The following is a 17,417-nucleotide window of genomic DNA, read 5'->3' on the forward strand; positions in this document are numbered from 1 at the left end:
ATCTCTCTGGGCAGCCTGTACCACTGTTTGACTATCCTCACACTGTCCTTAGACTCCTGCCTCTTGCCCCGGCCCCTGGGCACCACAGAGCAGTCTGCGGTGTCCATACTCTCCATCAGGTACTTGCACATCCTGTGATCCTGGTCCCCCTCAGCCTTCCCTTCCTCCGGGCTGCACTTCCCCCAGCACACTCCGTGTAACAGATGTTCCTATCCCTTAATCTTCTTTGTGGCCTGACAGCCTTAGCCCAAGCACACATCACCGGCTGCTTAGGGGGAAGTCGTGTAGCCAATATCAGAGCTCTCATCTCTGTCCTTCTCCTCCTCGCCCTTTGCGCTGATGTGAGGCTTGTGTCCCTGAGCCCAGGAACAGGGTAGCCTTACACCGGCCTGGGAGCTCCAGGCTTTCCTTCTATTCCTGCACTCATTGCCCTAATCCTTGACCATGGTGTCTGAGATCGGGACGCTGCAGGCACAGGGATCCCCCACCCTCTGGATAATGGGTACGGACCTCTGAGGTCGCTTGTCCCGCGGGAAGCTGTAGGCAAAGGGACCCCCACTCCCATGGATAATGGGTATGGATCTCTGAGGTCACTTGTCCCGTGGGACGCTGCGGCGGAGGGACCCCCACTCCCATGGATAATGGGTATGGACCTCTGAGGTCGCTTGTCCCGCGGGATCCCCACTCCCACGGACAGCACGCCCGTTCCCTGCTCAGCCTCCCTGCTGGGGGCGCTCTCCGTCACAAGTGACCGCCGTGGCCCCGCCCCGTTCCCGCTTGCTGCTTGCGGATTGGTTGACTGCCCTGCCACTCAGAGATAGGGCGTGGCTGACAGGCCGTGGCGCTCGCTTAGCCAATCGCAGCGCAGAGCGAAGGGCGGGGAAGGGGCGGGCCCGTCGCCATGGCAGCCGCGCTACCGCCCCAGACGCGTCCCGGGTTAAATCCCCGCCGGATCCGCGGCCGGAGCCGGAGCCGGGGGAGTTCTCGCTCCGCCTCGGCGCGGGACCGGGCAGGATGATGCGGCCGCGCCGCGGGCTCGACCCGAGCTCCGTGTGGGCGCAGCGCCTGCGGCAGCTGGAGCAGCGGTTGCGCGTGAGGGGGCGAGGGGCGGGGCCGGGGCGGGGCCACGGGCGGGCGCGTGCTGCGGGGCCGCGCCTCAGCCCCGGGCGGGAGGGCGCTGCGATCCCGGCTCCTCCTGGGCGGGCATCCCGAATCCCGCAGTGCCGCTTGTTAGGCCCCCACGTGTCGGAGTAGCCTGCTCCAGCTGGGGCTGGGGTAGGAGTGCAGTGTCAGAGCAGTGAGCAGCTCTCCTTCCCCCGGGCCCCACCGCCGGGCAGGGCGGGCGCTCGGCGCTCTCGGGAGGTGCCCCTGGGCTGAGGGAGCGTCTGGGGGCGACGCTAAAAACCTCTGATAGTGCTGCCTTGGAAATGAAAACTTACGTGCTTATGCATAAATAAATAAACTAGTGCTTTGGTAAGGATCGCGGGTCTGGAAAATGCCAGGAGGAGGTGGTTTCGCAAAGCAAAAGCGCTTTAAATGGTGTACCTATGCGTTCCCACACAAGCAAGCAGCGTAACAGAAAAGATGGAAATAAAGGAATATTAAGAGTTTATCCTAATTTTTGCATGCTCATATACAAATATTTTTGTGATTATGAGATGGGGGTAGGTAGTCCATTGATCTCAGAAGTTTGAGAAACAGTGGAATGTGGTAATGATGGCTATCATAATGAAATTATATTAATCAGACTCATTTTTTTAATTTTCATTTTTGTGTATTTGGGTGGGTTTTCTTCCTTAGGCCAAAGAAGAAAGAATAGTTGTCCTGGAAACTGAAAATGCTATTCTTCATCTAAAGCTTGCAGAGGTGACTGTTGTTTATATTTTTCAGAAAGAATTAATATGGAACTAGGAAAAAAGGCACTGACATCTGCCTTCCTCTTTTCAGGTTTTGCCCTCTTTACCAGTTGGGAAAATCTATGAAGTGTTAAGGCTCAGCATCTCTTTAAAATCATGAATGGTAGCAGTAACTAGATCAAGTAACTAGAAGTCAGCTTGAATTTAAATATTTGCTATTGTTTTAAATCTAGAAAGCTGAACTGAGGGAATGACTCTGGAAGCGTTAAATGTGGAATATCTCTTCTTACAGGGAACATATTTGTCTAAAAGACAATGGCAGATTTTTCAGGAATGCTTTTTAGACACAACTGGGATGATGCTTGGAAAGGAACTGTTCACAAAGTGCAGGAGAGACATTTCATTAGGAGTAGACTTACCAGGGATGCCCTGCTGTGGTTTTAGTGCTTTTATTGTTCCATGTGTGCCTTGTCACACAGCATACAGCAATAACTTGAAGCCCTCATTGCTTTATATCTTTCTATAGGATAGAAGGATATAAGTATAGGCTTTTCCTAGATCCTCACTAAAATAAGGAGCAGCCTGTGGTAATGTTTGGGGCCTTCAAAGGAGGGGATTTCAGAGATTTAAAGAATTTTGAATGTAGATCTAGGCTGCTAGAGCAGAGCCAGCTGTGAGTATTAGTGGTGATGGAAACTGTTGGCCAAGGGTTTCTAATCTGGGCTGAGACATTAACTGGTTGGGTGACCTCAGGGAAGCCACTTGCCCTCCCTGTGGGTTTGCTAACACCCGTGGATAAAAGTGGGTTTAGCATTTTTCAAAGTCTAACTGGAAACAGGTGGTAAATGTGAAATGAGTTTTGCTAGGTATACAGAAGAACACTAATTTATTCTGAGGAAATGTGTTTATTGTCTTTGTTCTTCTTTACAATATTCATTGAAAGCGTTAAGTATTTCAGCAGATTTTTATTATCCTCACAAGGACAATAAATTAATTATTCTAGTCAGTAAGGTGTGTCAGATGTAGGAAGGAGTTGTCTGTGTATCAGAGAATGAAGCCTTGCTTTTGAAATAGACCACTGCTTCATTTTATTGAAAAATGTGCTGGAAGGAATGGGCACCTACAGACACACAAGCAGTGTGGACAGTGTTACCACCACCAGTCAGAAACAATGTCAAATGAAATCCTTTGCAATTAACCTTGCACTAATGGTTCTTGCACTGATTCAGGCAGTTATTTAAGTACACTTTAAAAAATTGCCTCTTCTTGGTTAATGTGCCCCAGCAATCTGAAAATACAGGCTGAACTGACATCTATGAAATAGTTTTACCTTAATTGAAGACCCTCTATTAAAAACAATGCTAATTGAAATGAGTATTATTTAAGGTTGTGCAATATTCTACAGTATGTCCTAATATTCCACCAGCTATGCTGGAGAGAAAAGCTGCTGCCCTTGACTGTGTATCCCTGATCCTTCAGATCTGCCAGTGGAGCTGCCTGAGTGATTGAGCTGTAACAGGTCCAGTCACAGGGAGCAGGGTTAACAGAGGTCTCATCCTTAATTTGTAAAAGCTAATTGGATTCATTTTGTCTGGAGTGAGTTGGGAAGCTTTGGAGACAAACTTATGAGGATTGTCATAAATTAGGATTTGCAGTGTAAATGTTTGCCTATAGGTTGCATCAACCTTATTAAAATGTTATCTCCTGCTACAGACCTTCCCTTACATGCTTGAGACAGTGATGAACTTGAGCACTTCTCCTGTGTTCTGCAGCCTGGTGTGTGGTTATCCCAGCAGCATCCTGGGGGGGCTGTTACTGCACACAGGCAGGCAGATTTCTAGGTAGCTCTCCCTTTGCCCTGCTTTTTCCTGTTTGGAAGTCTGTTTATCTTTTATTAGCAGTCTTTGAGGTCCTAACCCTGCAGCCTTCTTTATGTAAAGCCAAGTCTGCCAGAATGGATCTGATTGCAAAAGTGAGATTTCACTTTGGAGAATGCTATTGAATAGTTGTGTTTCACTTCTGCTTACAATAAAACTGACTGTAAAAATGTTTTGGTCCATTTTTTGCTTCTATGCTCAAGCACAGGTTTGCAAGTGCTGGCCTATGAACAACTCTGGTGAATGTTAAAACTGTTTTGGTGGAGAAAACCCCAAAATCAAGGCAACGTTTGCAATGAAGATGAATAAACAAAGTGATGCAATGACAGTAGCATCAAACTTTCTGCTTTTGTCTTAGTGGTGAGAAATGTGGAGGGTCAAGAGGAATCTGTGCAGATTAGGTGCTAAAAGGAGGTTTTGGCTACCCTAAGCTTACTTAATAACAAGGCTTGAGTACAGCAGTTGTTTATATACATATGCTTAACTTTTCTAAGCATTGTATAGAATCGATCTCAATGTCTGGGAACTTAAAGCCTGTAACAATTAAAAAAAACCAAACCTCTTCCTGCTATTTCTTGTAAGAACTTTTTCTAATAGTGCTAAGGTGGTACATTGTTCTACAGACTTTCCACTTGCATGTGTAAATAGAAGATTCATGGTTTGTGAAGGTGAAAAAGCCACATGAAAATATTGGTTTTGATAAGTGAAGTACTTCTTTTTTTGAAAATACAATCTGTCTTTATCTTAACAGCTCCAGGATGTTGTACTGTTTTTGTCCATATCGCCTGTAGTTAAACTGCAATTAAATGTTTGCTTTTTATCACCTGATAAATGTTATCAGATGATTGGAATTGAATCAAATCCATTGTGTGAGTAGGTTTAGCTCTTTCATGTCTTCTGTCTCTTCTATGCTTTGCTAATTTAAACAACAGGGAATTACAGTCACAGAATATATGATGGGAATAAAAAAGGAAATAAGTCTGTGCAACAGGCAAATGCATTTCAAAAATAAAGAAGTAATTCGTACTGGTTAATGTATGATAGATGTGAACAGGTGGCAGGGGAAAATAGCTGAAGTTGCAGCTCATTTTAAGCACCAGGACTGTCAGAAAATTACAAAAATGCATTTTTTAGTGTTATACAGATTCTTCTATATTGCAGAATTTCACAAGAAGTCTCTACCGAGATGACTCTTCTTGCATTCAGGCCTGTAAATATTTAAAGTTGCATTATTTCTATTTTCCTTTTGATTTCAACATCTCAAAAAATTCTCAAGTTGGCCATAAAAATTGCTTTTGCATAATAGGTAATTTTAGACTGTTAGACAGGATTCTTCTCCACAAACTTTAAAAATTGCTTTGGTTGCTGTAATTTCTGAAGACCCAGAGCAGGGCTTTGTTGGCCCAGCTTGGCACCATTGCAACCCTACTGATTGTAGTGGAGTTGGTGTTGTCAGGGGGTACAAAGCTGGGGGCTGTGTATTCAGGACATCAGTGGTTAACACCTGTATGTTTGTCTTTATTCTGTTTCATGTCCTTCCACAGTGCTTTCTGCATTGAATCTAGCTTCCAGAGACACTTAATCCAGCTGTGAAACCAGCCCTTTTCCCTAAGTGAAGGCACAGTTTTAACCCTTTAGATCCACATCAAGCATAAGTAAGGGGTTTAGGTACTGCACAAGTATTTTAGTAATCTGGTGCTCAGCTTTATGACCCAAGAAAGTAGAATTTTGTGATGTTGGCCTGTTACCATGAGGTGATTCTTCACATAACTCAGAAAAAGGTAAAAGCAAAGAAATTAAGTATTAGCAACATCCTATGTTATCATATGGTTGAATTACCAATATTTACAGAGAAAAAGGGGACAGAATGCAACAGGAGACAGGAGTGTTTTAAGTGATTTCTTGTGATTTTTTTTTTTAATAGTACCAAGGGTTGGCTGGAAGAAGCACTAATGAAGTATTGCAGCTCTATGCTGCTCATGGCCAGCAGATGAAATTTCAGAGGAGTTCTGTTGTAACCCAGCTGCATGGAGCAATAAAGGTAAGGGCATTTAATGATAACATAGACATAATCAATGCCCCAAACATTTACATGATTATCAAATATAGTAAACCCCAGAAAATGGTGTGATATGAACCTGATCTGTGGCTTTATTGTATTCACAAGAGACCTTACAGTGAGATGTAACAATGATTTATTTCATAGTGGTTGTAATAGGCTGCAAAGTCACCTGAGAGGCTGGTAAAAGTGGATGGTCCTGAGCTCCAGGATCTTACATATAGGGTGCTAATAATACCTGAGACAGATACTTTTGTAGTCAAAACTTTACAATTCCCCATGCAACTGTCATACAGACATCCCTAGAAACTGTAACTGTAATATACCTTACCCAGGTAGGCAATCTTTCAAAAAAGGCATTTTAGAGCTCCACTGATTACTAAGAGTTCTCTGGCAGATCTCACAAGAAGTTGCTGTATGTTCACTCAGGTTTTAATTTTGCATCAGAGAGACTGAAACTTCTCCTAGTGCCAGTACCATATTATTTGCCTTTGTCAAAGTACTTCTTTGTGAAGTTACTCCACAGAGTAGTGAGTTCCTTTTAGGGACGCTACCAAATATCAGCTTTTCTCAGGGCAGCACCAAATGCCTGCATAAATGACCAAAAAGTATCTCAGGAAAAAATCTGATTCTTAACAGATAGAAGGATGCAACTTAATTGCAGCATTGTTGGACTAGATGATTGTTGTATGTCCCTCACAATAGAATTATACTGTTTTATTCTAGTTATAGCAGTTCTGCTTTGTAAATTTTGTAGTAGTATTTTCCATTTTTGATTAGCTAGAGTGGCAGAACTGCTTGTGATGCAATATCAGTGGATTGAGGTAGTAAACTATCAGATGTCAATGAATACTAGGAGGAGCAAAGCTCTCTAAATAAAAGTCTAGATGAACAGTCATCCTATGCCCATACTAACAAAAAGATACTCCTTCCCATTTACATTGTATGGCCTTTGAAAGTGAGAAATGCAGTGATTTTGTCCCTTTAGTTTAGATTGCCTTTTTATCATTGAAACTAATTAATTAATTCAAGGTTGGTACCACAGTTAGAAAAATAAAATGTCACAGAATATGTAACACTTTGTAACACAGGCTGACAATGAAATACCACACTGTTTCTGTGGCATAAGGTATTGTTAAGTTCACCTTAGAGATGGTTTTGCATGTCCATTTCAGGACTTGGATGTCAAGAACTTTACTAATCCTAAAATCAGGTCAATTTGTTTTTATTTAGGTGGACTTGTAAATGAATATAGGCCGATCTTACAAACATTTAAAAGCCTCATCAGGTATATTACACTGAATTACACACATAATACAAGTACTTTTCTGAACAACATCAGTTTCTGGGTTTTTTCAAAATGCATCTGTTCTCATAGTAAGACATAGAACTAGCCTATACAAGAAATGCCTCAAGTGAATCCTAGCAAATACCTTCTGATCAAAGTGTGGAAAATTAAAGTAAGGGATATATAGTTCACAATTTTTCATTGCTAGTTCTGGGTATGACTTAAAAGTGGACAGAGCCCACACATGCTCACACACACTTATTTTTGTCTGGTGAAATAACAGAGACTTGGTTATACCTGAAGCTGTGTTACAGTCAAAATAGTTATGATAAAATGATAAGGATCCATAAAGTCTTGCTGAAACTTTTAGGAAATTACATTGCTAAATATTTTGCAGGATCCTTCTCTAAACATACTGAAAGATATTCTCTTGAAGGCTTCCTTCCATCAAGTAGAGGGTTCTTCCTGTTTGTGGTGTCTCACCATAATAATTTGGGTTGTTATATTGATTCTTCTTAACTGCTGGTCCTGTGACTTTATAACATATTTTTCTTCTTGCTGAGAAGAGGCTTAAGCAAGACCTGAAGAGCCTTCATTCATTTGCTGTTGAGCTTTCAAAAGACTTTCAACGTCAAAGCAAGACTTGTCTTTACCAAGTTCTGGCAGCAGTCCAGAGGATACAGCTGCAGCATGAAGCAATGCAAAGTAAGGCTCATTGCACTTAGATTTCAAACATGTAACATCAACAATGTAATTGTTCGATGTTACTAATGTTAAAAGGTTGAGGTTTATTTTTGAGAAATGTGTCACTGAAATTGTAGCGTTTGTTTCTTGTTTGACATTAAATCATCAAGGAGTTCTGAAGCATTAGAAGAAGTACAAAGAAGTCTGCAGAGGTTATGATTGATAATTTGAATTTGTCTTTTGTGTGGATTACAGCTGCTATTAGACTGCTGCTGAGTTGGCTCAGCTGTAGCGTTTTTAAACTGATGCTCTCAGGCTTGTTGTCTTGGCTATTTTAGAAGAGCCAAATAAAGAATGCATTGCTTTATAAAGCTGAAATTTGTCTGCTTTTGACTGTTCCAGGAAGGCACTTGGCTTATTTCAGAGGTTTCTGAAAATACTGCCTGAAATGAGGATAGACTTGATTTTTAATATTTCTGTGTATTTATCAAAAAAGAAATTACTTCCTATTCAAAAACCAGTTGCATCTTCTGGACTGTAGATACTAACAGCACATGGATTGCTGTTTTAGAATTCAGGCTCTTCCTTGTTCATGTATGCATAGGAAAGAGAGCCAGTGCACAGGTGCAATCTGCCCTCATCCCTGAGCATTAAGTGCATGGGTCCTGCACCTGGATCCCATGATGTGGGATCTCTGCATCTGCTTCCAATCTCCTTGAGTCTGGTGAAGCTCCTACCAGGCCTGAGAATCACATGACACATGCAATGCTTAAATTGTTGAATGTGTGGCAGCCTGGTGAACTACAACAAATACACAAATTTCCAATCAGAGGCTCTTTGTGAGGCTCTGAAAGCCATGTGTCACCATTTAAAAGGTACATTTTCTTACCTTGAATTATTTAATTTTGGGACTGATTTGGTTCTGATGGGACTCCTCATGTCAATAGCAACAAACAGCACTCTCGGTGATGGGTGTTTACAGAACTTATTCCTGTATGTTAAGTACTCAGTTATAAATAAAATTTATTTGGTTACTGTATTATTCTTGTAGAAAAAATGCTCCTTCAAGGAAAAAAATCCCAAAGTTGAAAATTAACTTTATCTAAAAAGTGAACTTTTCTCTTATTGAAACAGGGGCTAAATGAGCAGCTATGAGATTGAGTTTGGCACTGAGCTATTGTGGTGTAATAAGTGTTCCTTCAGAGACTTGGCAAAATTGTGTTGACTGTTCTCAATTTGCATTTCCTGGTGCATTGCTCTTTGAAATCATAAGCAGGAGAATCTTCCCTAACTATAACAAAATTAGTATCCACTTTGGTGGATGACTTTTGTTTTAATTTGTCTGGTTTTCAGTTCTCTGTCAAGTGTTTTAGATGGAGATTATATTGTTTAGGTTAAATATGACCATTGGAATTGCCATCCTTAAATTACATGTAATCTTTTGTAGACAGAAAGCCCTAAGTATATATTCTGGAGACAGTATATATTACCAGTTTAATCTTAAAATAGAGATTAACACAAGGGAGAAAATTACAGAAGAAGCATTTGAGTAGGTAAATTTCAAGGTTGTAGTTGACATGCAACAAACTGTAAAACTTTCTTATAATAACTGAATAGTCCTTTGCTTAGAAATATCTATTCACAATCTGAAAACCAGGCTATGCCACCTTTCCCACTGAATTTAAGCAGTAGCAGTTCAAAAGAGAGAGAGATGCCCATTATTCTGTTGTTATAGGTCTGTTTCCCTCAGGGATAAAGCTGATATCATTTTTGCTAAAAAAAATTGGCCACAGAACTGCAAATGATACTACTGAGACAGATACAGTAATTCAGCAGATTTTTGAAAAGGTAGGAATTAATGAAAAATTGAGATTAGGTTTTAGATTGCTTCACCATGCAGATATTATCAGAAAGAGGAAATTGTGGTGACTTATAAGCCTCATGACTTAGATATGCTTTGTAGTTCCAGGACCCTTTCTCTCTGGGATGGAAAAGATTAAAAAAGGAGCTTTCCCATTTTGTCCATGTGCTACCACCTATGTTCTTTGCTTTTTCTAGAGAAAGCTGAGCTCTGCACTGTGCTAATGACTTTATAACATGAAACATGGTGGAACATGAACTTCCATCATCTTTTCTCCTCAACTCCACAGGTGATTTTCACCAGCTCAGCTGCCTTTTGAGAGCATTTCCCTTAGTAGAATAGGGAAGTACAAGGACCTTGGATCCAGTAACAGAAATATTGTAGCAGCCTAAAGAATACTCCATAGAATGGTTTGGAAGGGATCTGAAAAGGTCATCTATTTTCATTCCCCTTGCAGTGAGTAGGGACATCTTCAACTAGATCAGGTTCTCAGAGGCCCATCTGACCTGATCTTGGATGTTTCCAGGGGTGGGGAATCCAGCATCTCTTTGCACAACCTGTTCAGTGTTTCACCACCCACACTGTAACAACCACCTTTCTTATAGCTGTTGTAAGTCAACCCTCTTTTAGTTTAAAACCATTACTTGTTGATCTATTACAAGATACCATGGGAAAAATAATGTTCCAGGGTGGAATATAAAATGCAGCTGAATTCAAAGAAGTTTTGGTATTAAGTCTATTGCATCATAGCTGCTTGTCCTAGGAGACATGATTAGATTGATCTTCTTTTTAAAAATGGACTCTAGACTGGCAAGAAACATTAAAAACCCCAGGGGACTATGGGAACTGCTACACATCCATGTCTCAGATGTGCTGTGGCTGTGCTAGGTTATGCTGCTCCTCTTTTTCATGTCCCTGTTATGTTTGTGTAACTGTTTGTGAACCACACACAGAACAGATCAGGGAGCTGAGCCAGGACAGAATTTGCTCAGAAGGAAGGACTGCTTTTAGACCCTTGTGTGACTGAGGAAGCAGTTGTGTGAGCACAGCAGAATGTCCAGTGCAGCACTGAAGGGGAGGGAATATAAAGCGCTGAGACTGTCAATTGAAGGAAGGAGACTGTAATGGTTACAGTCCTGAATACACTTGCAAGACATCACAACTGTTAGACTGATCTTACTGTGGTTGGTAACATTTAAACAGAAAAATTGCTGGCATTCCCAGCTCCCAGAAGATTTCCATGTCAATCAATGAAATGGACAAAGGATGGGGAAGAGGGATGTCCGTAATGGCTCCATTCATGTGGTGACTACTTCTCTTGCCTAACGAAGAGTGTGTTATTAAAACAGATGTACCCAATGTCTACCCCTAGGTTAAAGATAAAGATGTAACACCTTTATTGCCTGCATCTGATGCCAAGCAGAAAACTAGGAAAATGTTAAATGAATGTTTATATTTGTAACTGCCTAACTCTACTTTCAGAAAAAACAATAGAAGTTCAGAAATAATTTATGCATCAGGAAACTTTTGTTCTTTCAGTCCTGGAATAATGGAAGAGTACTCTCAACATCTATTGCTTTACCTTACTGCTTGTTTCAGAGACTTAGGAACTCAAAGTGTGTGTACACAAATATGTAAATGAAGATACTTATTGTGGAAGTTACTTAAATAATAAATAGAATATTACTTAAATAATCAATGGAATTTAACCTTGTGTTTTAAAAATTACAGTATAATAATAGGGGTCAGTGACTGTAAGTGTCCCTTTTGAAAACTTATGGTAACATAATTTCATGGGATTCTCCAAACCAAAGCATGCTAGTGTTACTCCACATGCTGGATGCAAAAGAAGGATTTTTCATAGTGAAAATCCTAGACATTGATTCCCCAGCTATTAACATCATGCTTTCCCTGCATGCATGCACTTGTGGAAGGACACTGTGAGCTGGACATGAATGGCATGGGTATTAGAAAAAAGAGATCTGAGAAATCTCTAGTGTACACAAATGTCCCTTGTCTGATTATCTGATTTTTAGTCTTTACCAGAGAGTTTAAATTGTATGTGTGACCATGCTGAGATACTGAGTCTGTTCCTTGCTCTACAAGGTAGCACGTACTGAGGCTGGTGGCCATCTGCCTAATTCACCTCTCAGACCCTGGTTTTGACTGCTTGATACTCTACATCTCCAAACTGCTCACTGATTGCTGGGGATATTGAACTGAGGTTCCTAAGAGCTTGCTTTTTACACAAGCTTACAGTCGCATAATGTGTCTTCTGGGCTGTGTGTTTGTTTTAGGCCTGCTCAGTGTTAATGTAATTGGGCTGAAATAAAACCATTTGTGAAGTTAGAGAGCTTTTATAATGACCCATACAAGCCTTCTCAGTTTGGTGAAAGAGACTCTCTAGGGTTCAAATAATCCATCTTTCCTGAATGAATGAATGAATCCATCTTTCCATGAATTCCTCATGGAGTGATGGACCTATCTTAAAGAGGAACCTTAAAACTGCTGTAAAGGATTAGTAGCACTGTGAGACTGAGGGCAAATGACAGGTTAACTTCTTGTAAAGCTAGCCCACAAGAGTCTAATAATTGCAGATGTGGTGTGAGCCTTGCAACTGACATCCCCATCTAGCAGCAGGCTGCTTCAAATGTAGGTTTCAGGCTTCACTGGCAGGTAACATCACTGACTCAACTGACACATTTGAGCTGCCTTTAAATATCTTGCATTATTGATTGCTTTTCAAGACTTCACATGTATAGTTCTGGTAATAATTTGTAGCTTCACATAGCAAGAACTATGATGGGATTTTTCATAGATGCCTATTAAATCAGAAACTAAGCCTCCTAATTGAAATTTGGTAGAAGTTGAGAAGGTTTGTGATCATATTTCATGAGGTGCTACTGAACAATTCATTTTATAAAGTCATGGAGTTTATATCTCTGAAACTGCTTTCTTCTAGTGTTTCAGATAAAAGCTTTTGATCTTGAGCAGTCTCTACAAGAGGTGACAGAGAGATATGAGAAAGAAAAGCAGAAAAGGAAGGCTCTACATAACAGCTTAATTGTAAGTATGTTTAATAACAGAGCATTGGCTTATTTTGTTGAAATTATTCCCATAATTTCCTCACCAATATAAGTAAAGAATATACTTCACATGGATATATCACTTGTCCCAGCTGTCTATATATGATGTGTTTATTGCCTGAGGCACATTTGTCTTATAATAAATCCCACTCCTTTCTTTTTACACACGATCTTCCAAATGCTCTCATGTGACCTACTGCCCTAAAGAGTATAATCCATTTTGAATAGTGGACAAAAGCTGAGTTTCTTTTTCCTCTTCTCTAAATTTGCAGCTTCTGAAATTGTTTTGAAACTCTTAAAATTATAACTTGATATTGCAAAGTAGTCATCTTTTATTTTTCCAAATATCTCAAGCTGTATCCTGCTCAGCCATTACTGATGGTTCATTTGGGATTACATTTTTCCTATTTGTACTTTAAATTTACTCTTCCTCCCTTCCCCACAAATGACTAGTTTTGGGTTTCCTGAATCAGGACCCGATTTTTAGAAACACAAACCTCCTTCAAACAAATTTTTTAAAAGTTTTTCTACCTGGAACAATGAATCTCTTTGTTAAAAATACTTGCCTTCTAAATTTTGCTTTGTGTTGCAGTTTACTGAAAGAATATTCCCCAGAGCAATGGGGCGTTAATACCAGTGGTCATTAGTCCTCACAGGCAAGCTGTGTTCAGTCATATAAAATAAGAAGAACTGATCACCAACAAAATGGAGAAGATAAACAGGTCTAAAATGTCCTACAGTAAAAAATCAACTTTTTAATCATGTAGGAATGCAGTGGAGAGGAAAATATACAGTGTATTTTAAATTCCACATCTTCCTCAAGACTGGTGGAAGAGAAATGGAGTGTATAACATTGTCTGTTGAGTTAATACAGGTGTCTGAAAAAGCTCATGTAAAGAGGAAGGAGAAAAAGGAAGGGAAAGGAAAATGTCTCAGAAGGGTTGTTTTTGTCCATATGACCTAGAGAGGGCTATACAATTCCAGTGCTCTGAAGAGCTCATGCTTCCTCAAGTACTTTGTCCAACCTTACTAAGACAAATTATATTGATTCTATTTTTCCCCTACAGAGTATAGGGCTTTGATGTGGTAAACACTGGCTTTCTTAAACATGTTTATGTCTGTTTGACAAATTTCAGTGTATTTATCTCTCCAGTAACTTGTGTTAAATACAGCTCAATATTCTTATCCCAGGAACTGAGAGGAAATATCAGAGTCCACTGCAGGATTCGACCATTACTACCTTTTGATGATGCTGCTGGACATTCACAAGACAGGTAAACTGTTTTGATTGTGTTAGAGCCTATCTGACTCAAAATTCAAATAAAGGGAAAACAATAGTTATATTTGTATGAGAACAACTGTGTCCTTGATTTTTCTGGTTTTATGTGTGTGGGGAGACAATGATGGTATCATAAAAACTAATTGCTGTTTTCTTTCTCCTGCTGAATTGGCTCTAGCCAATCTCATCTCCCTGTCTAAAAGTATGTCCATCTCAATAGAAAGCCATAGTTGTTCTGCCAAGCCAGGATTATCCTTGGCTTGGCAGAAGTAACACAGCTGCAATCAGTTTAGAGTGTATTCACTATCCTATACAAATTCTGGGATGCAGTAATGTGAGAGCTGCCAAAAGACGTGGGTAGAGATACACACTCAGTGTTACAGTTGTTTTGTAATGCTATAGAACACACTGGCTGTCACCACAAACATTGGTAATTCTATTTCAGTCTAATTTGGCTCTGCAGCCCTAATGTAGAAAATGTTTACTGTAACTGATGTGTCAAAACATTCCAAGATCCAAAATGAAAAGAGGGATTAGATGCAAGTATCTGCTTAACAGGCTGAATTCTCCATAGATGACTAACATGAAAGAAAGTAGGGATTGAAGTGTATACAAAGAAGGAAAGAAAGAAGGGAAAAACTAGGTGGGTGGCTAGAAACCAATAACATTGTCATTTGCTTTATCAGTAAATAGCTGATTTGGGGCTTCTTTTACTTTTACTGCCTGGTAACTCTAAAAGAGTACATTCAGTGTTTTAAAGTTTATTATTTTTTGGCAAATCTTAAAAAAAAAGATTGTTTTAATTAAAACAATGTCAAAAATAACAGACAAGATATTTCAAGAAGCCTGAAGTTGAAACTTGCATTAGCCTGTGCTTTGTACACCTGGGAACGAACCCACTCACTTTTTTTGTTGCAGTATGAAATAGTGCGATCAGGTGCTGATTGCAGTGTAAAACAGGATGGACTGGGCCAAACAAACAATTGTCAAGGATAACTTTTGTTAATGTATCAAAAAGTAATTGAAATAAAACTTATCTTTAAAACTATGGACTGAATGTCCAAAATCTTGCACACATAAATAGATATATACACCTCAGTAATCCCAGTCAGTGTTTGGACTAATCATGGATTCAAGCTCAGGGACAAATTCCTGAAAAGAGGGTATTTCTCACTTCAATTTTCTAAATTGAAAGCCTCTTGTTACAAGCTCATGCAGCAATCACAAAATAATAGAATGGCTTGAAGTGCATTCATCTTAATTTGGTTTGTTCTAAATGTGTTTTCTAAAGCAGATTATTTTGCTTGATTGCACTTTAATTTGTTATTTACTCAAAATTAGCTGTAATGTTAGTATGTACATAGGGTACAATAGTAGTGGCAATTCTGGAAGGTACTCTTCAGACAGTTCACTTTTAAACATTGTTTTTTCTCAGCTAAGTGGAACGCTTATGGTTTGAAAGGTATCTCTTCTTCCCCTACTGATGCTGTTTTCTTCCTTTACAGGCAAAGAATTTTTTCAGAAAAAGTGGCGTATGCAGCTGATGATGTAAGTATTTGATGGTGGAATTCAACAGCACATTCATAGAGGTAGAAGAAGAAACAAAAGGGACATGAGAACCATGCCTTTAAAAAAACTAAAACAACAAGGCCAGGTGCTACTAAGATTTGATTACCCATGGGTGCAATAGCAGGTGGTTTGTGCTGTTTTCATCCTGACTCTTTGTAGTGGTAATAGCTTGGAGCTTCTGCTGGGGCAGCCATCCTTTAATTGGAGGTTAAACGCTTGCAAGTCAAACTGCTGCTGATTTCCTGCTGTCAGTCCCTTTGAGCCACCTGTATGCGCTGTAGCTATTTCTAAAATGATGTCAGGCTTTTTTCAAATATTACTATTGCAACACAGCTAATGCATTAGGACAGGAATCTGATACCTGGTGAACCACAGCAGCCTATGTGGTGTTATAGTCAAGCATGTTAAAGCATCCTGGCTTGGATCCAGCGGAGGAAGAATGGTCATTGAGGTTGCAAATGACATTCCAGCATTAACTGAGGCCATTACCGAGATATAAAATTTAAAAAGGGACAGTAGTGTGAGCTAAGGTCAAAGTATTAACTTGGGTTTTAATTTTCATAGCTGCCATAGTTCTTAGTTGCCTGCTCTCTGTTACTTACATGGTGATGAGCCAAATTCTCTTTTATAGTGTAGTGCTTGAAATATTGCTGAAGTGACCTACAATATATTATGCATTTAAATCTCCCAAATTATAGTTTCATTAGGCAGATCTCACTTGCATAATATGGATAATTTTATATGTATATATCTGTATCTATATCTATATGTGTGCAATTAGGTAACTAATGGAGCTCATAAAGAGATGAAGAAAGTCAATATATCAGGAGATAAAAAACAGGGACCTGTAATGGTAGACATAGTATTCTGGATATCCTGACACATTTATTGTACTATAAAATACTGCAGCCATTTCTGACCTGTTAAATTTTATTGCATAAGGATGAAATTAGGCATATATAGGAATATTTAGGTTTTGGATTATTTCATAGAGATATATGAAGTATTACAGTATTGATATGTTTACAGGCAAGGCAGTGTTGGCTTACTTATGCCAATTCATGAGTTTTATTTTGTATTAAAGAGTGACCTTCAATATGATAATCTTATGAAATATTTAAGGAATATAAATATAAGCATGAGATTAAGAAATGAAATTTGCAAAATGCTAACTTCCTGGTTTGGAAAACACAACATAGACTTCAAATGTTTTATTGGTTTGCCTTGTTTATTGGTTTATTGGTTTGCCTGGACATTTATTTAGTTAAAATACTTGCCAGACCTGAAGCCTTTGTTAGTTTCTTAATATGAATTTATCTTTTTTAAGAAAAAAAAATGTTGCAAAAATCCTTACAAAAAGCAGTCAATTTAGACTAATCTTACAAAAGTAAAAGAAAATAATGTTTTATTGCCTGTTTACTTTGCTATTAACAACTGAAGATGTTATGCTAGTGGCTAGGATAAATGTGGTATTTTCAGATTAAAATACAGGGTTTGACTTATGTTGAGCTTTTAGTTGCAACACAGTCAAAGATTGTATTTCTGGAAACAAGTTAACCATTTCCCAGATAATGATTTAAAGGAAATTTTAGATCAGGGTGAACGAAGACTGTGTGTGGTAGAAGTTGAATTTATTAGTTTTGCTTTTTAAATCGTGACTGCCTCTCCAGAATTTTTTCCTGAAAATCCTTTGTGTGTGGCATAACCAGGCAGTTATTTGCCATGATTGTGTTAGAAAGCAGAGCCACATTTGAGAACCAGATCCACGGAGACTACATAACTTCCATTTAGTCTCTGAGTGGGTGTTTTTTGTTTGCTTGTTTAGAAATTCATATAATCCTTAAGACACATGATCTTT

At 39.4% G+C, this 17,417-nt stretch overlaps 1 protein-coding gene across 2 annotated transcripts in view; it reads left to right on the plus strand.

The window, feature by feature from the left end:
* The first annotated feature begins 953 nt into the window (after window positions 1-953).
* The window catches only part of KIF25 (kinesin family member 25), a 41,155-nt gene continuing 24,691 nt past the window's right edge, over window positions 954-17,417 (plus strand). Inside the window, exons 1-7 of one of the 2 annotated variants that reach the window (XM_054280501.1) lie at window positions 954-1,092; window positions 1,801-1,866; window positions 5,658-5,774; window positions 7,644-7,785; window positions 12,588-12,691; window positions 13,903-13,985; window positions 15,496-15,538. In XM_054280501.1, coding sequence (XP_054136476.1) covers window positions 1,015-1,092; window positions 1,801-1,866; window positions 5,658-5,774; window positions 7,644-7,785; window positions 12,588-12,691; window positions 13,903-13,985; window positions 15,496-15,538 — 633 coding nt within the window. In that variant the 5' untranslated portion in view covers window positions 954-1,014. The remainder of the gene's footprint in view (window positions 1,093-1,800; window positions 1,867-5,657; window positions 5,775-7,643; window positions 7,786-12,587; window positions 12,692-13,902; window positions 13,986-15,495; window positions 15,539-17,417) is intronic. The other variant, XM_054280502.1, reaches the window with a different exon arrangement.

This window comes from Melozone crissalis, unplaced genomic scaffold, assembly GCF_028551555.1.
Source record: "Melozone crissalis strain CALT ecotype California unplaced genomic scaffold, PUWL_Pcris_2 ptg000027l_1, whole genome shotgun sequence".
NCBI lineage: Eukaryota > Metazoa > Chordata > Aves > Passeriformes > Passerellidae > Melozone > Melozone crissalis.